Source organism: Spinacia oleracea, chromosome 2 (assembly GCF_020520425.1).
Source record: "Spinacia oleracea cultivar Varoflay chromosome 2, BTI_SOV_V1, whole genome shotgun sequence".
Lineage (NCBI taxonomy): Eukaryota > Viridiplantae > Streptophyta > Magnoliopsida > Caryophyllales > Amaranthaceae > Spinacia > Spinacia oleracea.
The window spans coordinates 7,687,172-7,712,494 of NC_079488.1; the positions used below are offsets into that span (position 1 = coordinate 7,687,172).

General features: G+C 37.0%; 2 protein-coding genes across 2 annotated transcripts; one reads left to right on the top strand and one right to left on the bottom strand.

Moving 5' to 3' along the window:
• Nucleotides 1-8,944: 8,944 nt before the first annotated feature.
• LOC110805217 (uncharacterized) lies at nucleotides 8,945-10,801 on the bottom strand. Its single transcript, XM_022010819.2, has 5 exons — nucleotides 10,581-10,801; nucleotides 10,313-10,457; nucleotides 9,770-10,069; nucleotides 9,568-9,684; nucleotides 8,945-9,421 (listed from the first exon to the last, which is right to left on the bottom strand). Exons 1-5 carry the CDS (start codon nucleotides 10,799-10,801, stop codon nucleotides 8,945-8,947), a joined length of 1,260 nt encoding a protein of 419 aa, XP_021866511.2.
• A 2,680-nt stretch (nucleotides 10,802-13,481) lies between these two features.
• LOC110805228 (probable pre-mRNA-splicing factor ATP-dependent RNA helicase DEAH5) lies at nucleotides 13,482-18,907 on the top strand. Its single transcript, XM_022010834.2, has 2 exons — nucleotides 13,482-16,879; nucleotides 18,326-18,907. The coding sequence occupies exons 1-2, from the start codon at nucleotides 13,599-13,601 to the stop codon at nucleotides 18,717-18,719; spliced, it is 3,675 nt and encodes a 1,224-aa protein (XP_021866526.1). The 5' UTR covers nucleotides 13,482-13,598; the 3' UTR covers nucleotides 18,720-18,907.
• Nucleotides 18,908-25,323: the final 6,416 nt, after the last annotated feature.

Genomic DNA, 25,323 nt, shown 5'->3' on the forward strand with positions numbered 1-25,323 from the left:
TCCTTTAGCTTCAAGCAATCTCTCTTCCAATGCCCATTCTTCTTGCAGTAGAAGCATTCGGATTCAGAAGTGGGTTGACTGACCTTCCTCTTTTCAGACTTGGCGCCAGTTTGCTTAGCTGGGCTGGCCTTGTTGCCACCTTTCTTAGCATTCCTCTTCTTTCCAGATTTCTTGAACTTGCCCCCACGCACCATAAGCACATCTTGCTTATCACTTTTGAGCGTCTTTTCAGCGGTTTTCAGTATACCGTGAAGCTCAGTGAGAGTTTTGTCCAGACTATTCATACTGTAGTTCAGTTTAAACTGATCATACCCGTTATGAAGAGAATGGAGGATGGTGTCTACAGCCATTTCCTGAGAGAATTGCTGATCCAGCCGACTCATATTCTCTATGAGTCCAATCATTTTGAGAACATGTGGACTTACGGGCTCGCCTTTCTTAAGCTTGGTCTCAAGAATTTGCCTATGAGTCTCGAATCTTTCGACTCGAGCCAGATCTTGGAACATGTTCTTCAACTCACTGATGATTGTGAAAGCATCTGAGTTGATGAACGTTTTCTGCAGATCTGCACTCATGGTGGCGAGCATTAGACATTTCACATCCTTGTTGGCATCAATCCAACGATTGAGGGCTGCCTGAGTGACCCCGTCGCCTGCGGCTTCGGGCATCGCCTCTTCCAGGACATACTCCTTTTCTTCCTGCATAAGAACTATTTGCAAGTTCCTTTGCCAGTCAAGGAAGTTTTTCCCGTTCAACTTCTCCTTTTCGAGAATTGACCGAATGTTGAATGAATTATTGTTTGCCATAGTTAAAACTACAATTGAAAAGAATAAACAAATAAATAACCATTCACAGTTTCTCTTAATAAACTTAAATTCTAGCATACATGCATAATTTAATGTTCATTAAGCATTTTATTCAAGTTATGTGTTCCGGCAGGTGTGAATAAAATGATTCCAAGATCCTAAAATCATTGAAGAATTAAGCACAGTTTGTCGACTTAATCCTAAAACATCTTAGGTAAGCAAAAGCCTTGCTAATAGTCTAGAAACTATTCTTGGTTGATAGGTACGTCTAAGAACTTATTAGGTAAACCTATCGATTTTTGCCACGACATAAAAGGACTCCTTACTTATATCGTTGAGTTTCACCAAAACTAACATGTACTCACAATTATTTGTGTACCTTGCCCCTTTAGGACCAATAAGTAACACCTCGCTGAGCGAAAACTATTACTCGATTGATGTAAAGGATATCCAAGCAAGTGTATATTTTGGCATGGCACCTTTTAACTCAATTTTTAAGTTTGGAACTTAAGGCTTTTACTATGTTGGTTAGATTTTAAGTGAACTAAAATCCTTAATCATGCAACATAATCAAGCTTTGATCTCATGCATATTTAAGACATATTTAAAAGCAATAAATAACTTAAAACATGCATAAGATAAATGTGATCTAGTATGGCCCGACTTCATCTTGAAGCTTCAACTTCAAAGTCCGTCTTGAAAATCTCCATGGGAGGCACCATTTTCTTCAAATAGGATAAGCTATAATTAAAACTAATTACAACTATTTGATGGTACGCAGACCATATTTGAATTGAAAAACAATTTTGGTACTTTAGACCAATTACATTCAAATTAATGGTACGCAGACCATATTTTCTATCCTATTTGGGCCATACTAGTCACTTCATAACCTGCAAAACAGTACATATACAATATATACCATTCACCCATTCATTATCATGAATGGCCCACATAGCTGGTTAGTAAAACACATTATGCATCACATAAACATTTGCAGCAATTAATCAAGGGCACCAATAATCTATCAATTATTCAGTCCTTATTAATTCTAATCAAGTTGTTTTAACCTTAAGCATTTGTAGACCTAATCAAGAGTTTATGACTAAAAGGGCTCCCACTTAAACCAATAAATTCATATGCTTTACTAATTTTAAACATAAAAATGTATTTCTAGTCTAAACGGAAACATACAAATTTAATTAAAATTTAAAGCTCATATAAATTTATAATTGAATCCGCTTATTTAATTTATTTTTCAGTCGTATTTAAATTAATTCATGATTTTAATTTTAGTAAAATAATTAGAATAAATAAAATTTATTATAATTATAATATTCAAAATTAAAATCCAAGAAAACAATTTAAATTATTAATTTTAAAATTAATTAAAATTACGAAAACTGAAAATTTCAAATTAAAATTTTAAAACGATCTAATCGTAACACAACAACCCCACGCAACGCATAGCCATGGCCACACGCACACAGCCATCGCTGGCCATGTGCGCGCAGCCCATGCACTGTGTCGCATCGCTGCTGCATTCCATCGCAAGGCGCGCGCCAGCGCTCGTCGCAACAAGCACGCTGCTCACCATCGCTGGGCGCAGCGCTCGTCGCACGCGCACGCTGCTCACCATCGCTGGGCGCAGCGCTCGTCGCACGCTTGCGCGAGGCAGTGCGCGCTGTGGCGCAACTCGCTTGCTGCCCACACGCGACTGCTCGTGCCTTGCTCTCGCCCTTGCCCATGCGCCCATCGCACACAGCCCACGACACAAGGCAGGTCTGCTGCCTTGTGCTCGTGCACCATGCCCTTGCTCGCTGCATTCGTACCGCATGGGCGACGAGCTCCCTTGCTCGTCGTCGCATGCCCGCACTATACAACACCCCTTAAGGGTAACACGTAGCGTCCATTGCTTTGTGCGTGCAAGTTATATGAGCGAATCGCATAAAAATTAAAAATTTTATTTTCAAAATTAATGACAAATTAATAAATCATATTAATTTCATAATTTTAGGGCGAAAAATCGAAAATTTATTAATTATTGATTTTCGATTAACATGGATTCAAGTCTAGGTCATAAAAATTTAAAATTTAACATAAATTTACATTTTTTATGGTGGTTTTTAATCATAGGTATCTAATTAAATTATAACTAATTATGAAAATCAAATTAATTCTACATTATTCCAATTTTCAACAAATTAATCATAATTACGAATTAGATTGCATAATTAACAAGGCTATGCATTCAAACTTGTTAAACATATACAGTAGGTCAATCAAAAATTCAAGATTTATCAACAAGAATCGCAAATATTTAATTTAACATCTTAAATTTACGAAATTTTGCGTTCGAAAAACTAAAACCTCCGAAAAGTCATAGTTAGGCTTCGAATTTGAGAATTCTGGGTTCGGCCGAAAAATAATTTTTTTGTCAAAATTTTAGAATGTCTATTACATGCGGATTTGACACAAAAATCACTCGATTTGGATGAGTAACGAAGAAACTGCCGAAAAACTGCGTACGTATAATTAAATAAACGCAATTTGCAATTAATTAACAATTACGAAAATTAATCACCCCTTTTAATTCTTGCAAATTTGTATTATTTAACCATGTTTATGCAATTTAGATTATGAAAATAATAAGAGGCTCTGATACCACTGTTAGGTTATGATACATATGACAATTCATAAATCATGCGGAAAAACCATAAAGCCAGGAAAGCATATTATTTACACATAATCATTTAGCATAGAATAGATGCATACATGTTGTAGCGTGCCTTCCCTAGCTGCGCCCGAACCGAACAAGAACAAGTCTTTAGGACTCCAAATGTCGTCCCTCCGTAGATAGTCCACAGTACGTCCGGATCCGCCTCAAGTTAGACCAACTAGAATCGCCCTTAAGGTGCTTAGGAATTTCGGCTAGTGTTTGCAAGTGTATGGCTGATTTTTATTTCAAAACTTACCCTTTGAATACTTCAATCGTACCCATAAATTGTAACCCTAGGCACCTATTTATAGGAGTATGGAAAAAGAATTGTAATCCAACTAGGATGTGGATTTGCTAGTTAGAACTTTATTAGGACTCTAAATAACAAAGCAAATCTAATAGGATTAGGATTTTAATCTTTGCACAAATCCTAATAGGATTAGGATTTCCCGCACAAGCATTGCACAAGCCGTGCACCCGCGCAAGCCTTGCGGCCCACGACAGGCGCACAGCCCACGCTGCTGTGCTGCGCGCGCGCCCTTGGCTGGGCCTGGCCTTGCGCTGGGCCTGGTCGAGGCGTGCGTTGGTGCGTGCGGCTCGCTGGGCGATGGCCTGGCTTCGTGCTGGGCCTTCGTCTAGCGGGCCTCGTCCGATGCTAATTCGTACGATACGCTTCCGATTAATTTCCCGATTCCGGAATTCATTTCCGATACGAACAATATTTAATATTTCCGATTCCGGAATTAATTTCCGTTTCGAACAAATATTTAATATTTCCGTTTCCGGAATTATTTTCCGATTCCGATAATATTTCCGATTCTGACAATATTTCCGTTTCCGGCAATATTTCCGATTCCGGCAATATTTCCATTTCCGATAATATTTTCCGATACGTACCATGTTTCCGTTTCCGGCAACATCTACGACTTGGATAATATTTATATTTCCGATACGATCCATATTTCCGTTTCCGGCAATATCATCGTTTCCGGAGTATTCATTTCTTGCTTGTGACGATCTCAGCTCCCACTGAAACCAAGATCCGTCGATTCCGAATATCCATAGATAGAGTATTTAATGCCATTAAATACTTGATCCGTTTACGTACTATTTGTGTGACCATACGGGTTCAGTCAAGAGTAAGCTGTGGATTAATATCATTAATTCCACTTGAACTGAAGCGGCCTCTAGCTAGGCATTCAGTTCACTTGATCTCACTGAATTATTAACTTGTTAATTAATACTGAACCGCATTTATTAGACTTAACATAGAATGCATACTTGGACCAAGGGCATTATTTCCTTCATGTGATTCACTGAAGAAATTAATTAATTCAAGGATGTGATGCAATTTAGTATTTACTCCATATTAATGAAATATTCATCCTTAGACAAGTAATTAAAATAGATTACTAACTTCAGAAAACCTCGAAAAAGTAGAAAAAGAACCAAGGTTGTTGAGTTTTTTCATCTTCTTTTTAAGTATTATTCTACCTATTAAACTCTGTTACACTGCATTCCTCTGCTAAATTCACTCTTCCTATCTTTTTTTTTATCGGTAAAGAAAATAATATTGCAAAGACCCCCCAAAAATAGGAGGGAAAACCAACAAAAAAAACAACCTTAGGAACTATGGAAGGAAAAGCCAACAAGGAAGGCATCCCCAACTGCCAAGCCCTGAAGCTAGGAAAAACAATACATCAGACCACCAGAAAAAAAAAAAAAAAAAAATAAAAAAAAAAAAAAAAAAATTAAGAGTTACAGCTTCAAACAAGAGATTGCAACCAGTTACTATCACAGACGCTAATCTTCTTTGGTAGGACAAATTTCACTCTTAGGTAGACTTCCTTCTTAATGGATTCAATAACCTTGGTAGGGAGCTTCACTTTATAATCCCAAATTGCAGCATTCCTGCACAACCAAGTGTGATAAACAAATGCACTCAAAGCACAGTAGAAGACTTTCTTCCTAAAGCATGAGGCTTTGGATTTTTTCATCCAGTTGCTGCATCTTTCCACATCCTTTGCCTTACATCTTATTCCTAACCATTCAGTAAGCCCATTCCAAACCAGCTGCCCAAAAGAGGAATTAAAGAATATATGTGAAACATTTTCAGGCTCTCTATCACACCATGGGCACTCTATCTTATCACAAACCCCAATCTTCATCAATCTATGTCGTACTCTCTTCCTATGTTTTTGATTCAATACTCTCTCTCTCTTTCATGCTTGCCTCTAGATCCAACAACATTTCATAAAATAGATCACCAATACACTGATTCGAATTAATTAGACATAAACAATTAGCACACAAAAATTCTCCAATTCAAAATGGTGAATAATATAAATTTGAATTGCAGAAAAATTACATAATCTGTAGAATACCTAGAATACGAGAAAAGAACGTGTGTGAACTTACCTCTTAGAGGTGTCCACCGGGAGGCAGGCCGGCGATGGTGGCGGCGCGCACGATTTTTTGTCCAGGAGAGGAGAGGAAGAGATTGCGGTGGAGATTTCCTCAGCGAGCAAGCTTCTGGAGAGGAGAGAAGATGGCACGCAGGAGAGGAGAGGAGAGGAGAGGAGAGATATGGCAGCAATGACGGTGTTGAGTTTAGCGAGGGTGGTGGTGGGGAAGAAGCAGGGGGGAAGCGCAGGGAGATTGGAAGAAGCCGAAAATGTTGCCAAAGGAATTAACCTAAGTGAACTATTAAAAAAAAAAGAGGAAAAGTTAACTATTGAAACAGGTTTAAGTGCTTGGGGTGAATAGTAAAACCCAAGCACTTGTCATTTTGCAATCAAGTGCTTCGGTGAATAAGAAAACCCAAGCACTTGTAAAGTGTTTTTATAAAAAAAAAATTAGGTGCCATCAAGTGCTTGGGTTTTATAGAAAACCCAAGCACTTGGCTCAAAGCACTTGAGGTTTTTTCTACTAGTGGTTGAACAATCAGCCAATCCACTCCCACAAGCATAATCTAATCCACTCTCTGATGCACCACTATTAGCAATACACCAACTTCCCCCGCCGTACCCGGCCCATCTGTCGGCGGGTTCGACACCGGCACATTACCCGAGTTAGCAGGATTAGTGATGGGCGGAGCTTGGGTGGTTGTGGAGGGGAGTGTGGTGGTTGTTGGTGGTTTTGTGGGAATCGGGTCGTTTATTGGGATGGTGGGATTTGAAGCTGGAACAGTAATAATTGTGGGTGTGGGTGTGGGTGTATAAGGTGGGAAATTTGTTGGGTTTGTTATGGTATTATCATCCAATCTTCTGACAATTTTTTGTAGTTTTCTCTGTGTTTATGATTCAATCCCACCTACAAACAAAATGAAAAAGTAAGCATTTTTAGTAAAATTTGAAGGTTGAAACAGTGAATTAAGTTGCTAAATGTAGAAATAACAATTTACTTTACCATATTCAGGGGATTGTTTATTTTTTTAAGGGCATATGGTGAAAATATCAGAAACTATAGGGGTATCTGGTGAAATAAAGTTTTTCAAATAAAGTTTCTAACGGGAATTTAACGGCATGGTTAAGTCATGCGAGAAAATGAAACCTGAGGGGTACATGGTGAATTACTGAAACAACGAGGGTACCTGGTGAATAAACTTAAACCTCGGGGGTATCTCATGAAAAATCCGTGTGAATTGTGAGTGATGGCAATTGCAATATAAATTGACATGATTCTATGGGCTGGCATATAAAAGTATAAATGGAGTAATATTGGCACATTGAGGTCCATGTTTGATAGGATAGATATACTCTTTTTGATGTTCTATTTTTTTTTCATTTTTAAAATTTTTTTTAATAAAGGGAAACTACACAAAAGTTGGGATTCTCTTCGGACTGTAGCCTAACTTATCTAAAAAATATAAAGTAAGAAAAATTACTGGCTATATAAGGATCAATATTTTGGTGTGTCGTAATATGGTGACTTACAACGGCGACACAACTGTCGCGCGGTAAGCTTTTCGATATATGTGACGGGAAGAAATTTCATCAAATTGATTCAACACATGCTTGACGTCATCCTGTGAACGGTTCATTTGACTCTTGTCCCGTGTCAGAAGGTTTAGTGATGAAATTATAACCCACTTGTCAACAATGCACTATGAAGTTGAAGAGCGACCTTCGACTGACTGAAAAGTTCATTAGAAGAAAAAATTGTTAAATATAGTAATTTCTATAAATAGAAAGCTTTCTAGAATAGGATGGACACTATTTAATCGCATTCGCATCCCGATACGTCTTTAATACGCACATCGTTAGTAAGATTGAATTTAATTGTCCGTGCAAACAAACCTGCATGCGCTACAATGTTCTAGTGCTTGCCTTCAGGGCCTAGGATAGCATAGCTTGAATGATAACATCTCCCGAACTCATAGTTCTTGAGCACAACACATCACTACAAGAAAACGGGAAATTACCGACCGCTTTAAACAGTCTGTAAATTGAAGAAATCAGTAGGTAAAGTAATTACCGACGGCCCAGCCGTCGAAGATATTCCGTTGGTATACCCTTCGTCGGTAATTGGTCTTTACCTACAGCCTAGCCGTCGGTGAAATTTACCTACCTATTTTTATTTTTTACAGACTGCTTTTGGGTAGGCGATTACCAACGGCTGTTTAGTAGGTGATTACCTACGGCTAACCAATAGGTGATCACCAATGGCTAAGCAATAGGTGATTACCAACGGCTAAGCCGTAGTAAATCACCGACTGCTTTGTCCATAGGTGATTACCTATGGTAATATTCATAGGTAATTACCTACAGTGATATCCATAGGTAGTTTAGCTACGGTTAAATCTATAGGTAATTATCGACGGCTAAATCCATAGGTACTGATGAAATTCACATTTTGAAAATGCGTACGTAATTTACGTACTGATGAAATTCACATTTTGAAAAATAAATCTCCTAATAAATATTATCGTTCTTATGGAATGTACCTGCTGGAAGTGACTTCCCACAGGCTTAAAAACTAAGTTACAGAGTACATCAAAATGCCATATCAAATTAATATTCCCTTATTTTTTGGTGAGTAAATTTCATTAACCAAAAAAAGAAGTTAAGTTACAAAATAAGAGAGGCATCCCTCCCTGTACAACTCATATCCCAGCACCACAACAAATCAATATGTTGATCAGAAGAAGAGACCAGAAGCAAAGCTCTTCGCAATAGCATGATCAGTAGAACATAAGCAAAAATATATGCAGTAGCATGGTCAGCACAACAGCAACAAGCAGCATCAATAAACCATTAGTCTAGGCTCCCATACAGACATTTTTCTCAAAATACAAAACACCTAGGGTAAGTAGATTAAGGGGATAACTAACAGTCTAGCAATATGAGTTCTTTGCAAAATACTCCATACAAAATAAGTTACTACTAAAGTTAGTAACAATTACCTACTTACATATGGTCTAACCAGCACACGGTCCTAGAGTTCCTCCACCAGACGGGTCTCGTGGGTCATGGGGTTGAGAGAAAGGGAACGAACCTCCACATTGAGAAAACATCTGAGAATAATCTTGCATTGCCTTGCGCATCTCAACAAGGTATTCATTGAACTTTCTCGATTCCTCTTGTCTCACTTTTTCCACCTCAAAGCGTTCTTTCTCCCACTCACTTCTCTGCCTCTCTAATTCTACTCGTTGCTCTACCAGTAGTTGTTGAAATTGCTCCATCCGTGTTGAAAGTTGTGAAAGAAGTGAAGGTGTGTAGACACTAGAAGACTTGTCAGCACGACTTGATGGTTTTTTGTAGAATATATCACCACCAGTACCCAAACCAGGAATTAATCCCTTCTTCCTCCCGCCAACAACATCAAAGTACACCTCATTGGGATTCTTGTTGATTCCTTTCTCCTTATATTCAGCCATCTTCTTATCATAAGCACCCTACAATATTTTAATGACTCATACTTAGAAAAATATCTCCATAAACTGTTTGCTATCAGCCTATGCTAGAAAATTGTCCTTTTTTGATTTGTCACAACAAAGTTCTTTGCAAATTTATCATAAAATGGATAAAGGCCCACACTTACCATGAGATCTTTTGATTTGTCACAACAAAGTTCTTTGCCCTTACCCGCCATTTCCTTTGAGTGCGTCTTCAAGTACAAATCAGCAGCTATTGGTAAGATTCCGCCATTTTGTGCAGCCTGAACATTGAAAAAATATATGTTATATAAGTATCGTTTTATTATAATAAGAAAAGGAGCATAAGTATTTAGTTACTAAACTTACCATTCGTTTTGCATATTCATTTGTAGAAACTGACCCTTGGCAATGTCCAGGTACCACTTTGTTAGTCTCCGAGCCTCCTCTTTTGTTCTTCTTTGCTTGTGCTGATTTCTTCTTGAATTTAGGATCTTCTTTAACGAATTTCAGCATCTTCCCGTGCACATCTTCAGACATCCAGTTAGGTCTAATGGGATTCTTCACTACCGTCACCCAATGATGCAAGTCCCTGAGTCTTTTACCTCCTTTTCTATTAAAACCCTTTCTTACTTTTTTGTCCAACTCTGGCTTCCATGTAAACTTACTCTACAACAAACAAACATATAAGAAGAAAATCAGCCACCAACAAACATATAAGTATTAGGTACGCCACCAACTAACTTGGTGATCAATCGTATAAGAAGAAAATCAGAAGCAATAACCTGACTTAGGTAGCTACACTAATACACTATTTAATTAGCTATACTACTAGTCTACTACTAACCAGCGGGCATATAAAGAATAGTACCTAATGGTAATAGAATATATACATTAACAGAACAACAGAACCTGAATAGATAAATTATAAACCTTAAACATATTGAACCACCGATCTTTCGCTGCTTGGCTTGTTTGCGTCCAATTTCTCCACGGGAAATTGAAGTACTGTTGAAATGCATCTGTGATTGCTCGGGTTACCTTGCCATCATCAAACCTTGTGCAGAAATAAAAGGCAGATGATCAGTCACAATAACAGTAATGCATAATACTGATTGTTATGTAACTCAATCCTAAATTTTTAACAAATAAAAAATCTAGCAACAATTAAGGTAATTACCAAAGTGAAGCGGGGTCCAACTCATTGCTTATAGAGCTCTTTTCACCTACATCTTGTGTCGTTACAACATCCCATTCAGTTTCTGGAGATGACGGTGCCTGGGTCTCGTCATCGTCATCCAAATTTTCTGTAGAATGATGTGTTAGGGGTGGTTGAATGGGTGTACGACCACCTCCTCGACCACTTCCTAGACCGCTTCCTCGACCACTAGAAAATGACATCTCTGCCAAGATTAAACCATAAAAGAATTGAATCAAGATAATAAAATGATCTTTGAAACTAGGATATTGTAAGTATATAATTAGGCTTTTAAAACAGAAAATATTACAAAATGAAAATGGTACTTAAATTATGCAATACATATTACAAAATTAGTCAAAGTTAGATTGCAAAGTTCTAATTAATATCATCACTACATCATACAAAGTTCAATGCTTTATTCAATTAGATAGAATAATAATCGTCATTCTCATCATCATCATCATCTTCTTCTTCTTCTTCTTCTTCTTCTTCTTCTTCTTCTTCTTCCTCTTCCTCTTCCTCTTCCTCCTCCTCATGCATGTACTAAATGTTAACCCAATTCAATTAAATATGCTCACGAGTGCTTAGAATACGCTCGTCAGCTTGTTATCAAATGATACGTTCTTACATAGTCAAAGTTAGCCTTATTTATTTATTCGAATCATGCACACTACATGGTTGTATAGGCCTTGGAATAAGCTTTACAAGGACTTATCATAAGCCCAAATCCGATTTAAAATGAAAGATTTATAAGACTTTAATTGGACTTTGCCAAACGACCGACCTACACTCTTTGGGCCATAACTCGATATGTACTAACCTTATTGATGCCAAAAGGGAAAACTACTGGGAATAACGTAGAACTATATGATACGAAGTATAATATAGAAGTCTAGATGATTTATAAAACATACGAAAAGTAGAATTCTAGTTTGTGTTATACTCCAGAAAATATAGGTGTATACCCACGAATCACCCAACACAATACGTCAATACTCCCTCCGTATTTATTTAAGAGATACACTTGCCTTTTCCGGCCGTATTTGTTTAAGAGATAAACTTGCCATATTTAGTAACTTGTCAACCCCACCATCTAATTAAATAATACTTCCTCCGTCTTTTAATACTCGCAACGTTTGTTAGTTTCACGCATTCCAATACACAACTTTGATCATTTATATCTTAAATTCTCTTTATGCAAAAATTATAAAAAGTTGATATTTTGAAAATACACATTGAGAAGAATCTAACAAGATCCCACATGACTATGTTTTATCTTATATAAAAAACACTACGGATAGTCAAAGTAGATTATATGAATAGTGTCAAAAGTCCAAACGTTGCGAGTATTAAAAGACGGAGGAAGTACATCTAATTTACCCTATCACCCATCATCATATTAAACAAATAATTTTTGAAACCCATCTCACCTCCCACTCCCACAAATGACATGGTCCCCACTTATTTACTTATTAAAATATCTACCCAACCCCACTTGCTTTATTATTTTATTTCATCATTTCTCTTTCTTAATACCCGTGCCCAACCAAGTGTATCTTTTAAATAAATACGGAGGGAGTACAATTGTATACTTCCCCCTTCAATAATATTTGAGCTCCGCCCAATCAATCTCCACAATTGACAAATAAAATATATCAAGGGGTATTTTCGTAAGTAAATTGTCAAAATATAAAATCTTACATATTTAAATAAACAATCTCTTTCTATATTAAAATTGTTTTCTTCTAATTTTACTTTTTTAAATATCAAATATACCGTATATTGCGACTTTTAGATTGTAAAGAGATATATTTTTTCATTATAATTACGAGAATGCCACTTGATATGTTAAATTGTTTTGAAATTCCCATACAGTATTATTTTAGCAAAAACCGACATAGGTATTCAACGAGCAAAAGGTCTTGCGCGCACAAGGTGTACAATAAATCTAATATATATATATAAAGGAGGCATATTTGCTGAAATATTAGAGCGTCACCTAGGATTAATAATGGTTTCGGCCAATGAAAAATAAGATTTCTAATTTATTTTTGAATTAAAAAAATCGATTGCCACGTAGATAATTAATTAAGTGCCACGTGTATATTCTAATTAATTAATTACTAATATATACAACTCCATCCAAAATCAAACACTCTAAAAATTAAAAAATAATTCTAAAGTAAAATTCATCCAAAATCAAACACTAATTTAAAATAAAATAAATAAAATTCAATTTAAAATCAAATAGTAATCCAATATTATAGCGCCACGTAGGAAATCTAATGGTTTCGGCCAATGAAAAATAAGATTTCAAAATTAATTTTGAATTAAAATAGTCGAGTACCACATAGATAAATAATTAAGTGTCACGTAGATATTTTCATTAATTATTTATTAATATTACGCATATACAATTTCATCCAAAAACAAACACTCTCATAATTAATAAAAATAAATCTAAAATAAAATTCAATGCAAAATCAAAAACTAATCTAATCTAATATATAAAATTGGTATATAGGAGTTATATTTAAACAACAATTTAGTAGAATTTGTGCATCGCACGGGCTAAAATCTAGTTTATTATACACCAAGATAACTTTAACCCTTTTTTTTTTGTAACTTTAACCTAGTTTTGATTAACTTTTATATTAGTAAAAAAAAATTGATAGATAAATATTTTAAAGGGCTAAATGATTAATTTTATATATTATTAGTTATTAAGTTTTACTAAAATGAAAATTTTTATCACTAAAATTAAAATAGATAACTTTTACGTTTAACTTTTAAGATCTTAAGATAATTTTAATCCGGTATACAATATTTATTGTACACCCATTATAAATAAGAATTTGTGTTCAACGAGTTACAAAACCTTAAAAAAAAAAGTTACAAAACCTTAAAAAATTGACAAGGGTTTTCAATTTTCACTTTCGAAATCCCACCAACAAAGTGCGAGACCGTCGATGAAAATCGATTCTTGAAGCAGCAACAATGGCGGCAGTTGAGGAAAGCAAAGGCGACGGACTGAAGAAATTGGAATATCTCTCCCTCGTTTCAAAGGTATGCTCCGAACTTGAAACTCATGTCGGAGTCGGCGACAAAGTTCTCGCCGAATTCATCACTGACCTCGGCCATAAGTGCGAGACAGTCGATGAATTCGATGCCGATTTGAAGAAAAACGGTGCTGAAATGCCTGATTACTTTGTTAAAACTTTGTTGACAATTATTCATGCTATTTTACCCCCGAAACCTAAAAACGAGGGTGGTGATGGGAATAATGGTTCCAATTTTGCCGGGTTGTCGATTGCTGATGGGAAAGCTAGGGTTAAGGAGTTGGAGAGAGAGATTGCGGCGGAGGCAGAGGAACGGCGGAGGAAGGAGGAGAAAAACGGGGGCGATGAGGGTGGTCCGAGTCGGGATCGCCGCGGTAAGGATAGAGACAGGGATAGGGGTAGGGATAGGGATAGAGAGGGCGGCAGGGATAGGCATAGGGATAGAGAGGGTGGGAGGGATGGGGATAGGCATAGGGATAGAGAGGGTGGTAGGGATGGGGATAGGGATAGAGAGGGAGATGCAGGTAGAAGAGGAAGGTATGATAACTCTGATAGGTATAGAGAAAGAGATGATGATCGGTATGATGACCGAAGAGTGAAGGAAGATCGTGTGGTGGAGGATCGACGAAGGAGGGATAGGTATGAAGATGGTGATGATGTTGAGGAGGAGGTTAGAAGGGGAGGTGATAATTACCAGAAGAGGAATGAGAAGCAGCAGCAATCTGATGAAATTGAGTTGTTGACTAGGGTTTACAAGGGAAAAGTTTCGAAAGTTATGTCGATGGGTTGTTTTGTTCAATTACAAGATTTTAGGGGAAAGGAAGGGTTGGTTCATGTTTCTGAGATTGCAAATAGGCGAATTGCGGATCCTAAAGATGTTGTGAAGAGGGGTCAAGATGTTTATGTGAAGGTGATATCAGTATCGGGGCAGAAGTTGAGTTTCTCAATGAAGGATGTGGATCAAGATAGTGGAAAGGATTTGCTCCCATTGAAGAAGAAGAAAAGTTCACAGGATGATACTACTTTAAGGGTAAATCCGAGTAGTGGTGGTATTGGAACAACCACTAGGATTGGTTTTTCGGGGATTCCAATAGTGGAGGAGACTGTGTCTAGTTCTTCACGTCGCCCATTGAAGCGTATGAGTTCGCCAGAAAAGTGGGAGACGAAGCAGCTGATTGCGTCAGGGGTTCTTAGTGTGAAGGAGTTTCCCAGCTTTGATGATGAAGGTGATGGGATGCTTTATCAAGAAGAAGGTGCAGAGGAAGAGCTTGAGGTAGAATTAAATGAAGATGAACCTGCTTTTCTACAGGGGCAGACACGATACTCTGCTGACATGTCACCTGTTAAGATCTTTAAGAATCCAGAGGGCTCCTTGAGTCGTGCAGCCGCTCTCCAGTCTGCTCTTATAAAGGAAAGAAGAGAAGTTCGAGAGCAACAACAGAGGACAATGCTTGATTCGATTCCAAAGGATCTTAATCGTCCTTGGGAAGATCCAATGCCGGAGACTGGGGAGAGACATCTTGCACAGGAATTGAGAGGTGTTGGCTTATCAGCATATGACATGCCAGAATGGAAGAAGGAAGCTATTGGTAAGACTGTTGGATTTGGTCAGAAATCTAAGCTGTCAATCCAGGAGCAAAGGAAGAGTTTGCCCATCTACAAATTAAAGAAGGAGCTGATTCAGGCTGTGCATGATAATCAGGTTCTGGTTGTGATTGGTGAGACTGGATCTGGAAAAACAACCCAAGTAACTCAGTATCTTGCAGAGGCAGGTTACACCACTAAAGGAAAAATTGGGTGTACCCAGCCTCGTAGAGTGGCTGCAATGTCTGTGGCCAAGAGGGTTGCTGAGGAATTCGGTTGTCGATTAGGGGAGGAAGTTGGATATGCTATCCGTTTTGAAGATTGTACTGGTCCTGATACTGTGATTAAATATATGACAGATGGTATGCTTCTTAGGGAGATTCTGATTGATGAGAATCTTAGTCAATATTCAGTTGTCATGCTTGATGAAGCACACGAGAGAACAATACATACAGATGTCCTTTTTGGGTTGCTGAAACAGCTCATTAATCGGAGGCCCGATCTTCGTTTGATTGTCACTTCTGCTACACTGGATGCGGAGAAATTTTCGGGGTATTTCTTTAACTGTAATATCTTCACGATTCCTGGCAGAACCTTTCCTGTGGAGATATTGTATACCAAGCAACCTGAGACTGATTACTTAGATGCTGCTTTAATCACGGTGCTACAGATTCACTTGACAGAACCGGAAGGTGATGTTCTCCTTTTCTTGACTGGACAGGAGGAAATTGATTTCGCGTGCCAGTGTCTCTTTGATAGAATGAAAGCCCTTGGCAAAAATGTTCCTGAACTGATAATTCTCCCAGTTTACAGTGCCCTTCCTAGTGAAATGCAATCTAGGATCTTTGACCCTGCTCCTCCTGGAAAGAGAAAAGTAGTTGTGGCTACGAATATTGCTGAAGCTTCTTTGACCATTGATGGTATATTTTATGTGATTGACCCTGGATTTGCAAAGCAAAATGTGTATAATCCAAAACAAGGGCTTGATTCTCTAATTATAACCCCAATTTCACAAGCATCAGCCAAGCAGCGAGCAGGTCGTGCTGGGCGTACTGGGCCTGGAAAATGCTACCGTCTTTATACAGAGAGCGCATATCGGAATGAAATGTCTCCCACCTCAATTCCGGAGATTCAGAGAATTAATCTTGGGATGACTACATTGACTATGAAAGCTATGGGAATTAATGATCTGCTGTGCTTTGATTTTATGGATCCACCTTCTCCGCAAGCTCTGATTTCTGCCATGGAGCAACTGTATAGTCTGGGAGCTTTGGATGAGGAGGGCCTTCTGACCAAATTGGGTAGGAAGATGGCAGAGTTCCCCATGGAACCACCATTGTCTAAGATGCTTTTGGCCAGTGTGGACCTTGGGTGCAGTGATGAGATTTTGACTATAATTGCAATGATTACAACTGGCAATGTATTCTACAGACCTAGGGAGAAACAAGCACAGGCAGATCAGAAGAGGGCTAAGTTTTTCCAGCCCGAGGGTGATCATTTGACGCTGCTTGCTGTCTATGAGGCCTGGAAAGCTAAAAACTTTTCTGGACCATGGTGCTTTGAAAATTTTATCCAGTCTCGTTCTTTGCGGAGGGCACAAGACGTCAGGAAACAACTTCTCAGTATTATGGACAAGTATGTCATCCTAACTTATATTTTTATATTCACTTCATTCATACTCATACAGTCATACAGTCATACAGTCACACAATTTTTTATGACATTTTCATTCGTAAAATGTATAGCAGTATCAGATGAACGGGTAGGGAAAAAACGAAAAAGTAGAAAGGAGTATATGTTCAGTTAATATTTCCATTAGATAATGTAGGTAGTATATGTTGAATTGTAGTATGCATTAATCGTTGCATCTGTTTGGTTAAATTTAAGTTTGCCATCCCATAGCTGTACTCACAGCATTGATGAGTAATTACAAATTCAGATTTTAGGGGGTCATATATCTGTTTCACCTGCAAATTCTAAAACTGACTTACTTGCTGCTACAAGGTTCGAAATTTACAAATTGAAAAACTAGACTACCTTTAGGTGTCAAAACCTTTCTCTTGTAACCAAGCTCTTTTACTTGTGGCACTGTAACTCTGTGAGTCAAGTGGTATTTGACATTGCATGATATGAAGATACATTGCTTCATAGTAGCTCGACTGCTCGAGGGCATGCGTTTTTTGACCTTCTCCTTCCTTTTATACAAATCATGGTGACACCTCCTTGGTGTCTTTTTAGTGAATCTCTTTTTACTTGTTGAAAAAATAAATAAAAAATCAAGCATCTTTGATAAATAACTGGGCCCACTATGTTTGCACTGAAAACATTGTAGGTCTTTCTTGTCTCAGACTCTCAGTATGCCTTCACATGAGAGCGCCCTAGATAATGACAATGCCTTCTACATTTTCAGGAAAACCCTTAAAGTATACGGAGTATTTTTGATTTTGAGATGCTTGAGCGTTCTTAATTGACCCACCAATCCATCATGCTCTGAAAAGTCTGAATTTCTTAAAAAGAATCATATAGTTTTTTCGTCATCTCTACTAAATCATTATACATCATCAACAAACATATTGTGTGAAAGAAAAAATCTTTCATGCTTTGGATGATGGAATTAAGAATATTTTTCGTCACGTGGAGGGTTCGTGCCCTTTGTGGGGGATTATCTTAGAATGGAATGGCATAGTTCTTGACCTAGTATCTTCTTTTCCCATATTGAATTTAATGTTATAATTTATTCGCAGTCAGTAATTAAAAAAACTGAAAATACAATTTATAATTAGTTCAGAGAATGTAATGTGAATTTGGAAAAATTGAATTTGTTTCAATTACAGCCTGTAAAGGTTCCATACTTTCGGATCAAATTTTTCTGTTGTGATTTTTAAATATTCAGTTTAATTAATTGTTTTTAACTGTGGTTTCTCTCTCTCTTTTGGATTAGTTATCGTGTCTTTATTTTTTTTTAAATTTTATGATTCTTGTGTTGGTAGTTCAGATTTTTGGATTTGGTGCCTACTGATAAAATTCAATACTTTTATGTCCAATAACTTGTACTATAACACTCTGAATTCCTCTTTTCAGGTATAAATTGGATGTTGTGAGTGCTGGGAAGAACTTCACCAAAATAAGGAAAGCAATAGCTGCTGGATTTTTCTTTCATGCAGCCAGGAAAGATCCGCAAGAAGGTTATAGAACCCTGGTTGAAAATCAGCCTGTTTACATCCACCCTAGCAGTGCATTATTTCAGAGACAACCAGATTGGGTGATTTACCATGAATTGGTTATGACCACAAAAGAGTATATGAGAGAGGTGACTGTTGTAGATCCAAAGTGGCTTGTTGAATTGGCTCCTAGATTCTTCAAAGTGTCAGATCCCACAAAAATGAGCAAGCGGAAGCGGCAAGAACGTATTGAGCCACTTTATGACAGATATCATGAGCCTAACTCTTGGCGTTTGAGCAAAAGACGTGCTTAATTTTCTCTTCGGTTTTCATTACAGGTCTCCTCAACATCCCCTTTGAATGTATGTTTTAATGTTTCCTCATGTAACTACGACATCTACTTTACTTTTTTTTTCCCCGTAGATGCATATTCCTCTTTGTAAAAGTATGGAGTTTCCATTTCCTCTATTGAAATTTGAAATCAGAAGTTTTTATCTCTTGATATTGCTATCAATCTATTTCATGTCTTGTCTTCTAATATTTCCTGCTTTGCTTTGGTATTTATCTCTCTTCTATTTTTTTTTCTTTTTCTGTTAATCCCTTCTGAGATTACTTGGGTGCATTGCATGGTTATAGCGCCTCGATGGTCTTTTTTCTTCTTGATTGTACAATAATGTGATTTGGGGTGCGTTCTATTCACCTATTTTCACTTATGTTTCCTAACCTTATCTTATTTGAACTTAACTGAACTTATTAGAATTTATCAAAACTTATTTTAGTTGTACACTTGTAGATTATACTTGGGTACCCCTTATTTTTCTTGAACTTATCTTATATGAACTTTTTTTTTCATGAAACAAGTGGAAGTAAGGTGGACAAAACAAAACCTTACTTGGAAATATTTCATATATGCAGCTCTTACGTGAATTAATAACTTGTCAATGCAGAATCTTATATTTTGTTTTGAAGAGATCTGTTTTCTTACCCTAGCGGATGACAGGCCTGGAGGTATATGTTGGTATCATTTTGAAATGTCTGCTAAATGCTATGCTAATGCATATCCTTTTTTTTGGCTGTTGGAGTTTTCTCGAGCTTTCGGTGTCTTATCTTTGTGAGCATTTCATTGTTGTGCAATTCGGCATATGAAAGGAATACAGTGGCTGCTGGTTAAGAGGTAAGAAACTTGCAAGTGTTGTGGTCTTTTCCTAAATTTATGGCAAAAAAGGATTTGTGGGAGTGTGTTTCCAGTGCGACTGATATTTCATAATCCGGAGCCTCCTGGAAATTTGTTGTGCTTCTTTCTGGGAAAATGGAGCTCTGGAAACTTTATTCTTCTTTGCAGGAGCACGAAGATCACTTGTTTGACATATGATCACATGGTCATTGTCACTGAGATTCTTTTATGTATAGTTATTAAAAGCAGGGAGATGAAGAAAACAAATAATTTTTCAAACTATGTCAATAGGAATTGTGCATTGCCTATTCTTATCAGATTGTTATGCAGGCAAAGAGTTCTCCAGCTTCTCCCAAGTTGTATGCTTATCTTATGTGTATCTGTATGGTGCAGGGAAATTGTGATTAACATCATCCACATTCTAGCTTGATTTTCAAGAAGTGCGAAAGATCATTTTGCATCTTAGGATTTCCTTTCAAATGTTAATCAACATTGCTCTCTATAAACAGAAAAAAAATACTTGTCCTGTGCCTCTGCAGAACTTAATCAGAAAAATTCTGACTGTTAGGAGTATCAAATTTTCCTAGTGCCAATTTAGGATTTTTACTAACTTGAATTACACGAGATAGGTTGTTAATTCATGCAGCCCAAAGGGCTTTGGTTTTGTTTAGTAGTTTTGAATTTGGGATTAACTGTTGTGCTGCTTGAAAGTATTCGCTGAAATAGCGAGGTATTGTTTTGTTCACGATTCTTGAAGTTTGTTCACAGAAGATAGGTACTGATTCAACAAGGTCACGAATTTGGAGTTGGTGTGAAGCAGGAAAATGCTGATTTCTTGTAGTATTATATTTTCTCTTGAAAGACATTGCAATATGAGGTATGAGTGTATGACTCTACATTTGGTGTGAATGCCATGCTAAAACCTCTTATTCTATCTTTTTTATACTTCGTATTCTAGTATATATATTTTTCTCCTTTTATGACCTCATGTTTATCATAAAATTACATTGCATTCATCTTCTTGTCCTGATTGGGGCTGAACTTGGTAGGGAGAACCCGTGTTCGATCCCCCGCAACAACAATTGGGAGGGGACTGGAACCTAACCACCCAGAACTCGCCCCGAATCCGGATTAACCCTAAGGGTGAACCGGGTGCTAACACCAAAAAAAAAAAAATCTTCTTGTCCTGATGGCATACCATTCCACATATCCACGGGTAGATAGCATTTATCTTTCTCTGTTTCTATCTTTTGTTTATCATAAGATTACACTGCATTCATCTTCTTAGCTTGATGGCATACCATTGAATAAGTCCACAAGTAGATAATTGTCTAAACATTTTAATGCGTCATGGATGACCACCTTTTTCCTTATTTTGTTACGCCATTCCTTAATATTTCCTTTGGCAATTTATTACGTGGCTACCTAATGGTTTCTCAAACACAGTCTTGGTCGTGGATAATAATATTATCATATCAGAAAATCAAAAAGTAATTGCAAAAGAGGAAGGACCAGATTAATAATGAAAGAAAAATGTGCTTTTTTTATCGTTTATGACCTGGAGTTTCATTTCTTTCATATTTTTGTGGGTGAGCGTGCATGTGAAATTATTCACCAGTCTATATATCATTTTGTTTAGTGTTAGCAATGATGAAGAAATCAGGTCTATATCAAAATATTTAGATGGTACATGGAAAACTGTTAAGACTGTTCTGTTAATGATACTTATATGTACTTAGTGTGAGATAGGATTATAGGAAGCTGTGTAAAGTTTTAGGCATGTCATTTGAAATCATATAGTATAGGGTCTATCACTTACTTGAATAGGTGTATCAGCTCTTTCTTTAATGTGTAGATGGGCGAAGTCCCCTTTCCTTCTCCTTTCTGTGAGCTCCACAGGGAGGGAAGGGGGGAAGGGGGAGGCCGGAAGGGGGTAGTTTAATAGTGTTTAATCTTTCCTTTGTGTGAGATTCGCCTAGGAAGGGGAGGGGATGATGTAATAGTTTTTATTCAATCGATGCTCTTATATTCGTTGAGAATTTTCAGGAATTCATATCTTTATTACCAAATTGATAGATACTTATATGTCAGATGAAATGCTTTGGGGTTTTTGAAGAGTCCTACTGCCTAAAAAGTTCTTAAGCAACTTTGGGTTTGTGCGTTCTTCCTTTTGTGCCATGGTTCTGTGTCTTACCTTCATGGGCTGCTTAACCCATTTCCCTTGTCTAAAAGTTCGATGCACACCAAGTGCAATTTATCCTATATGAAAATTATATCAAGTACAACGTTGTTGGAGAAACCAGAAACCATTTTTTTGAGAAATGAGAATTTCGCTGTTGGAGAGATCCAAGGTTTGGAACACTAAACTAGGAATCTAGGATGCTTCAAGCATTTCTGAGGTTCATAACCTAAGAAAGATGTAATAGGGAGTTTATTGTTAGGAGTAGATGTTACGGGCCTGGGGTTCAGAAATGGATTACTAGTCTTGCACGAGCCTTTAAGGAACAGACTCAGTCTAAGGCTACTGAAATTGTAATAAGATAAGGAAAATCAATTACATTTTGGGAATGTAAGACATCAACCAGAACATGCAGTGGTAAGGTAATTGGAGGATTTGGGATTATGAAGAATGGAATAAGAGGATCTTTATTGATGACCATTGCATATATCTTGGTTTGTTGAAGCTGACCCCCATCTTATTGGCAGTAAAGCCTTGACATTGTTGTTGTTTCTGTTGTTGGTTATCCATAAATCTCCTAATATGGAAAAACTTCATTCTTCAAAGCTTATCTAGTTCTCAGTCCTAATACAGCTCACTGCTAACAAATACTAAACCAAAATTTGAGCTTGGACTGTTTGAACTTCTCTTAGATTAGATGAGAAAATGTTGATTGGTCTCTCATTCCTTCACAAACCAAAGTGAGTATGGTTCATTGGGTTGACTTTGCTGTGCTAAAGGGTGTGTTCCCTTTGTGCAGGATCACTATTCACCTTGTTCAAAACAACAATGAACTCCACATTATTGGTTTGAACACTCAAATAATGAGTAGGAATTAAGACATTGTTTCCTCGTACATGGGAGATTCAGAATCCCAATGGAATTATGGTTTTGAGATTCCAAAAGTCCTGATTCTTGCCTTTCTCGTTGTGTTGTCTACAGATATCAACATGTGTATTGAGTATGACACTGTAATGAGACCATTTTACTTGGAATGTGTAGGAAATGTCTATCTAGTGTATATCAGGCTGCTTTCCAATTAAGGTTTCAATCACCATACCATTTTTAGCTTATTTCAGGTATATGGCGTCACTTGATAATCATGAGTATCTATTAGAAAAGTTTCTGCTAATAGGATGTCTTTGTAGTTTTGATGGCATTGAAATCCTAGTATTTATTTTGTATGTGTTGGGAACAGTTTACCGCTATGCGATAAGATCAGTATCTATAATCTTGCTCCCTTTGATCTTTGTTTTTTTGACAAAGGCTTTATATCTTCTCCATTAATTCTGAGCCTGAATATTGTTTATTTGCTAAATATTTTTGTTAAAAAGCTGTTTTCCTCTTAGCTTGCCAATAGGGTTTTCGTTTTAATCATGTATTCAAATGGTTGAAGTCTTAATTTTCTCTGAAATTGTTTCTTCAAGCAGAACAAGTTCTTGCGGAGATATATTGCTACTGCTAGGCTGCTATGCAGGATTCTTCCTATCCAGGACTCATTTGGTTGAGAAAAAAAGACAACAGCAGATATTCAACAGAGGTAATTCGGTGGAGGGTAACTGGTATGATTTGATAACTAAAGTGACGTATGGGGCGCAGGTTCACTGTCATTTGAAGTTTCTGCACACCTTCAACATTGAAGATCTTTGAAATTAGAGGAGGTTAGTGAAATAGTACACCCAACAAATTCTTGTTTCTTAGTAGTTTCTTTGATGCATTGTTTTTGGACAACTTTGAGTGTGACAGAAACTTCCCCCATCCCGCCTCTTGGAAGGATGGGGAGGATAAAGATTAAGAAGGAAGAATATTTGAGGATTGGAAAAGCATGTCACCTTTGAAATTGTAGCCAGTTTGTGAAATAGCAGAAAAGAATTTAAGCAGGGTCCCATAATTGAGCTGGAAAGGGGTGATATTAGTGTTAATAGTTTCTTGTGGTCTGTTTTTCCTTACAGTGTTATACTGTGGGGCTGAATTAATCATCATTAACTTCACCTTTCTGAAGCCTGTGGATGTGTGGAGTCTATTTTATCTGCCGAACTCAATTTGATTACTATTAACTATGAATGCTTTGTTCTCTTTATCTTATTCTTATTGCTAGAAAAATCAGACCAGATTAGACCCAGACCAGAAAAAGCACTCACAAAAAACATTCAGACTAGATCATAACAAAGAAAAATCAGATCAGATCACATCAGGTGAAGAGAACAAGGCCTAATTACTACCTTGTTGCTAGAAAAAACACTCACAAAAAACATTCAGACCAAACCAGACCACAAATTAGAAAAATCAGATCAGATTAGGTGAAGAGAACAAGGCCTAATTAATACTATTAGGGGACATAATGAAATATACTTTAGTCATTGATGAAATTCTAAATCCTGCTGCCTGTGAATGTGGGCAGAATCGTGGAGTTTGTTGATGTTGAATGGTACCCCAGTGAAGAAAATTCTGTGAACATTAGATCCCAAGAAAAGTATTTTTCTTTTACTTTTTGTTGTATTATCCAAATTAGCTACTAACCATCATTGACAATTTTTTTGGCAGGATGAAAGTTCAATGGAAATACTTGTCGCCTTTTATTATTGCATGCTTCTTTGTGGAAGACATCTTTTGCTGTTTTATTTGGTAAGACTGCTTAACCTGTAGTGTGAAACTAAAAAGCTCAGACTCACGTCTGATTTCTCTAGTTTTTATGGTCTAGTTTGATCTGAATGTTTTCTACGAGTGTTTTTTTGCTTTTTCTGGTCTGATCTGATTTGATCTAGTCTGATTTTTCTGGTTTGATCTAATAAGCAATAAGAATAAGGTAATAAAGAGAATAAAGTCTCACTATCCGACTATAGATTTGAAGTTTGTGATGTTAGATTAGACATGTTTGTTGTAGCATTTCGAAACCAATGTTATTTTTGTTGAGGGCAATCGTTGTACTACGTAGAAGTTTTGTATAGATTATTACAACAAATAATTAGGAAAACTTGTGCACTTTGGTTGGAATTTTAGCTATAGATTGGGTGAGAGATGGAAAGGTTGAAATCTGATTGATAAATGATGATCCAGGTATCTTTGGTTTAAGTTACAATGAAAGGGACTCTAATGTTTGCCAATTTTGAAGTATTCCGATACTTCTATTTCTGTTTTAACTGCTTACGGATGCAACCTAGTCAAATCAGGAATACAGAGTTGGTAAGTTTTTGACAAGTATTCGACTATTCGGTTGAGAAGGTGTCAAATCTAATGTTTATTTTTATGAGGCAAAAAAGTTTTTGACTATATTAGTGAGTTAGTACATTTTGCTACCGTTTCAGCAAAAAGTCTTGTACAGTTGCACGCACTAGATGTGTAGGTGTACAATAAATTTATTGTATATGGTAGTAACATGAACTCAATTTTTTGTACAATTAGGGTTGTTCATCGGTCCAAATCCGAATCGACCCAGACCGGACTGAAGACCGAAATTTGATAATCAAGATCCGAAGACCGACCGATTATGCTTGGACCGGACCGGAAAAATCGGTCCAAAACCCGG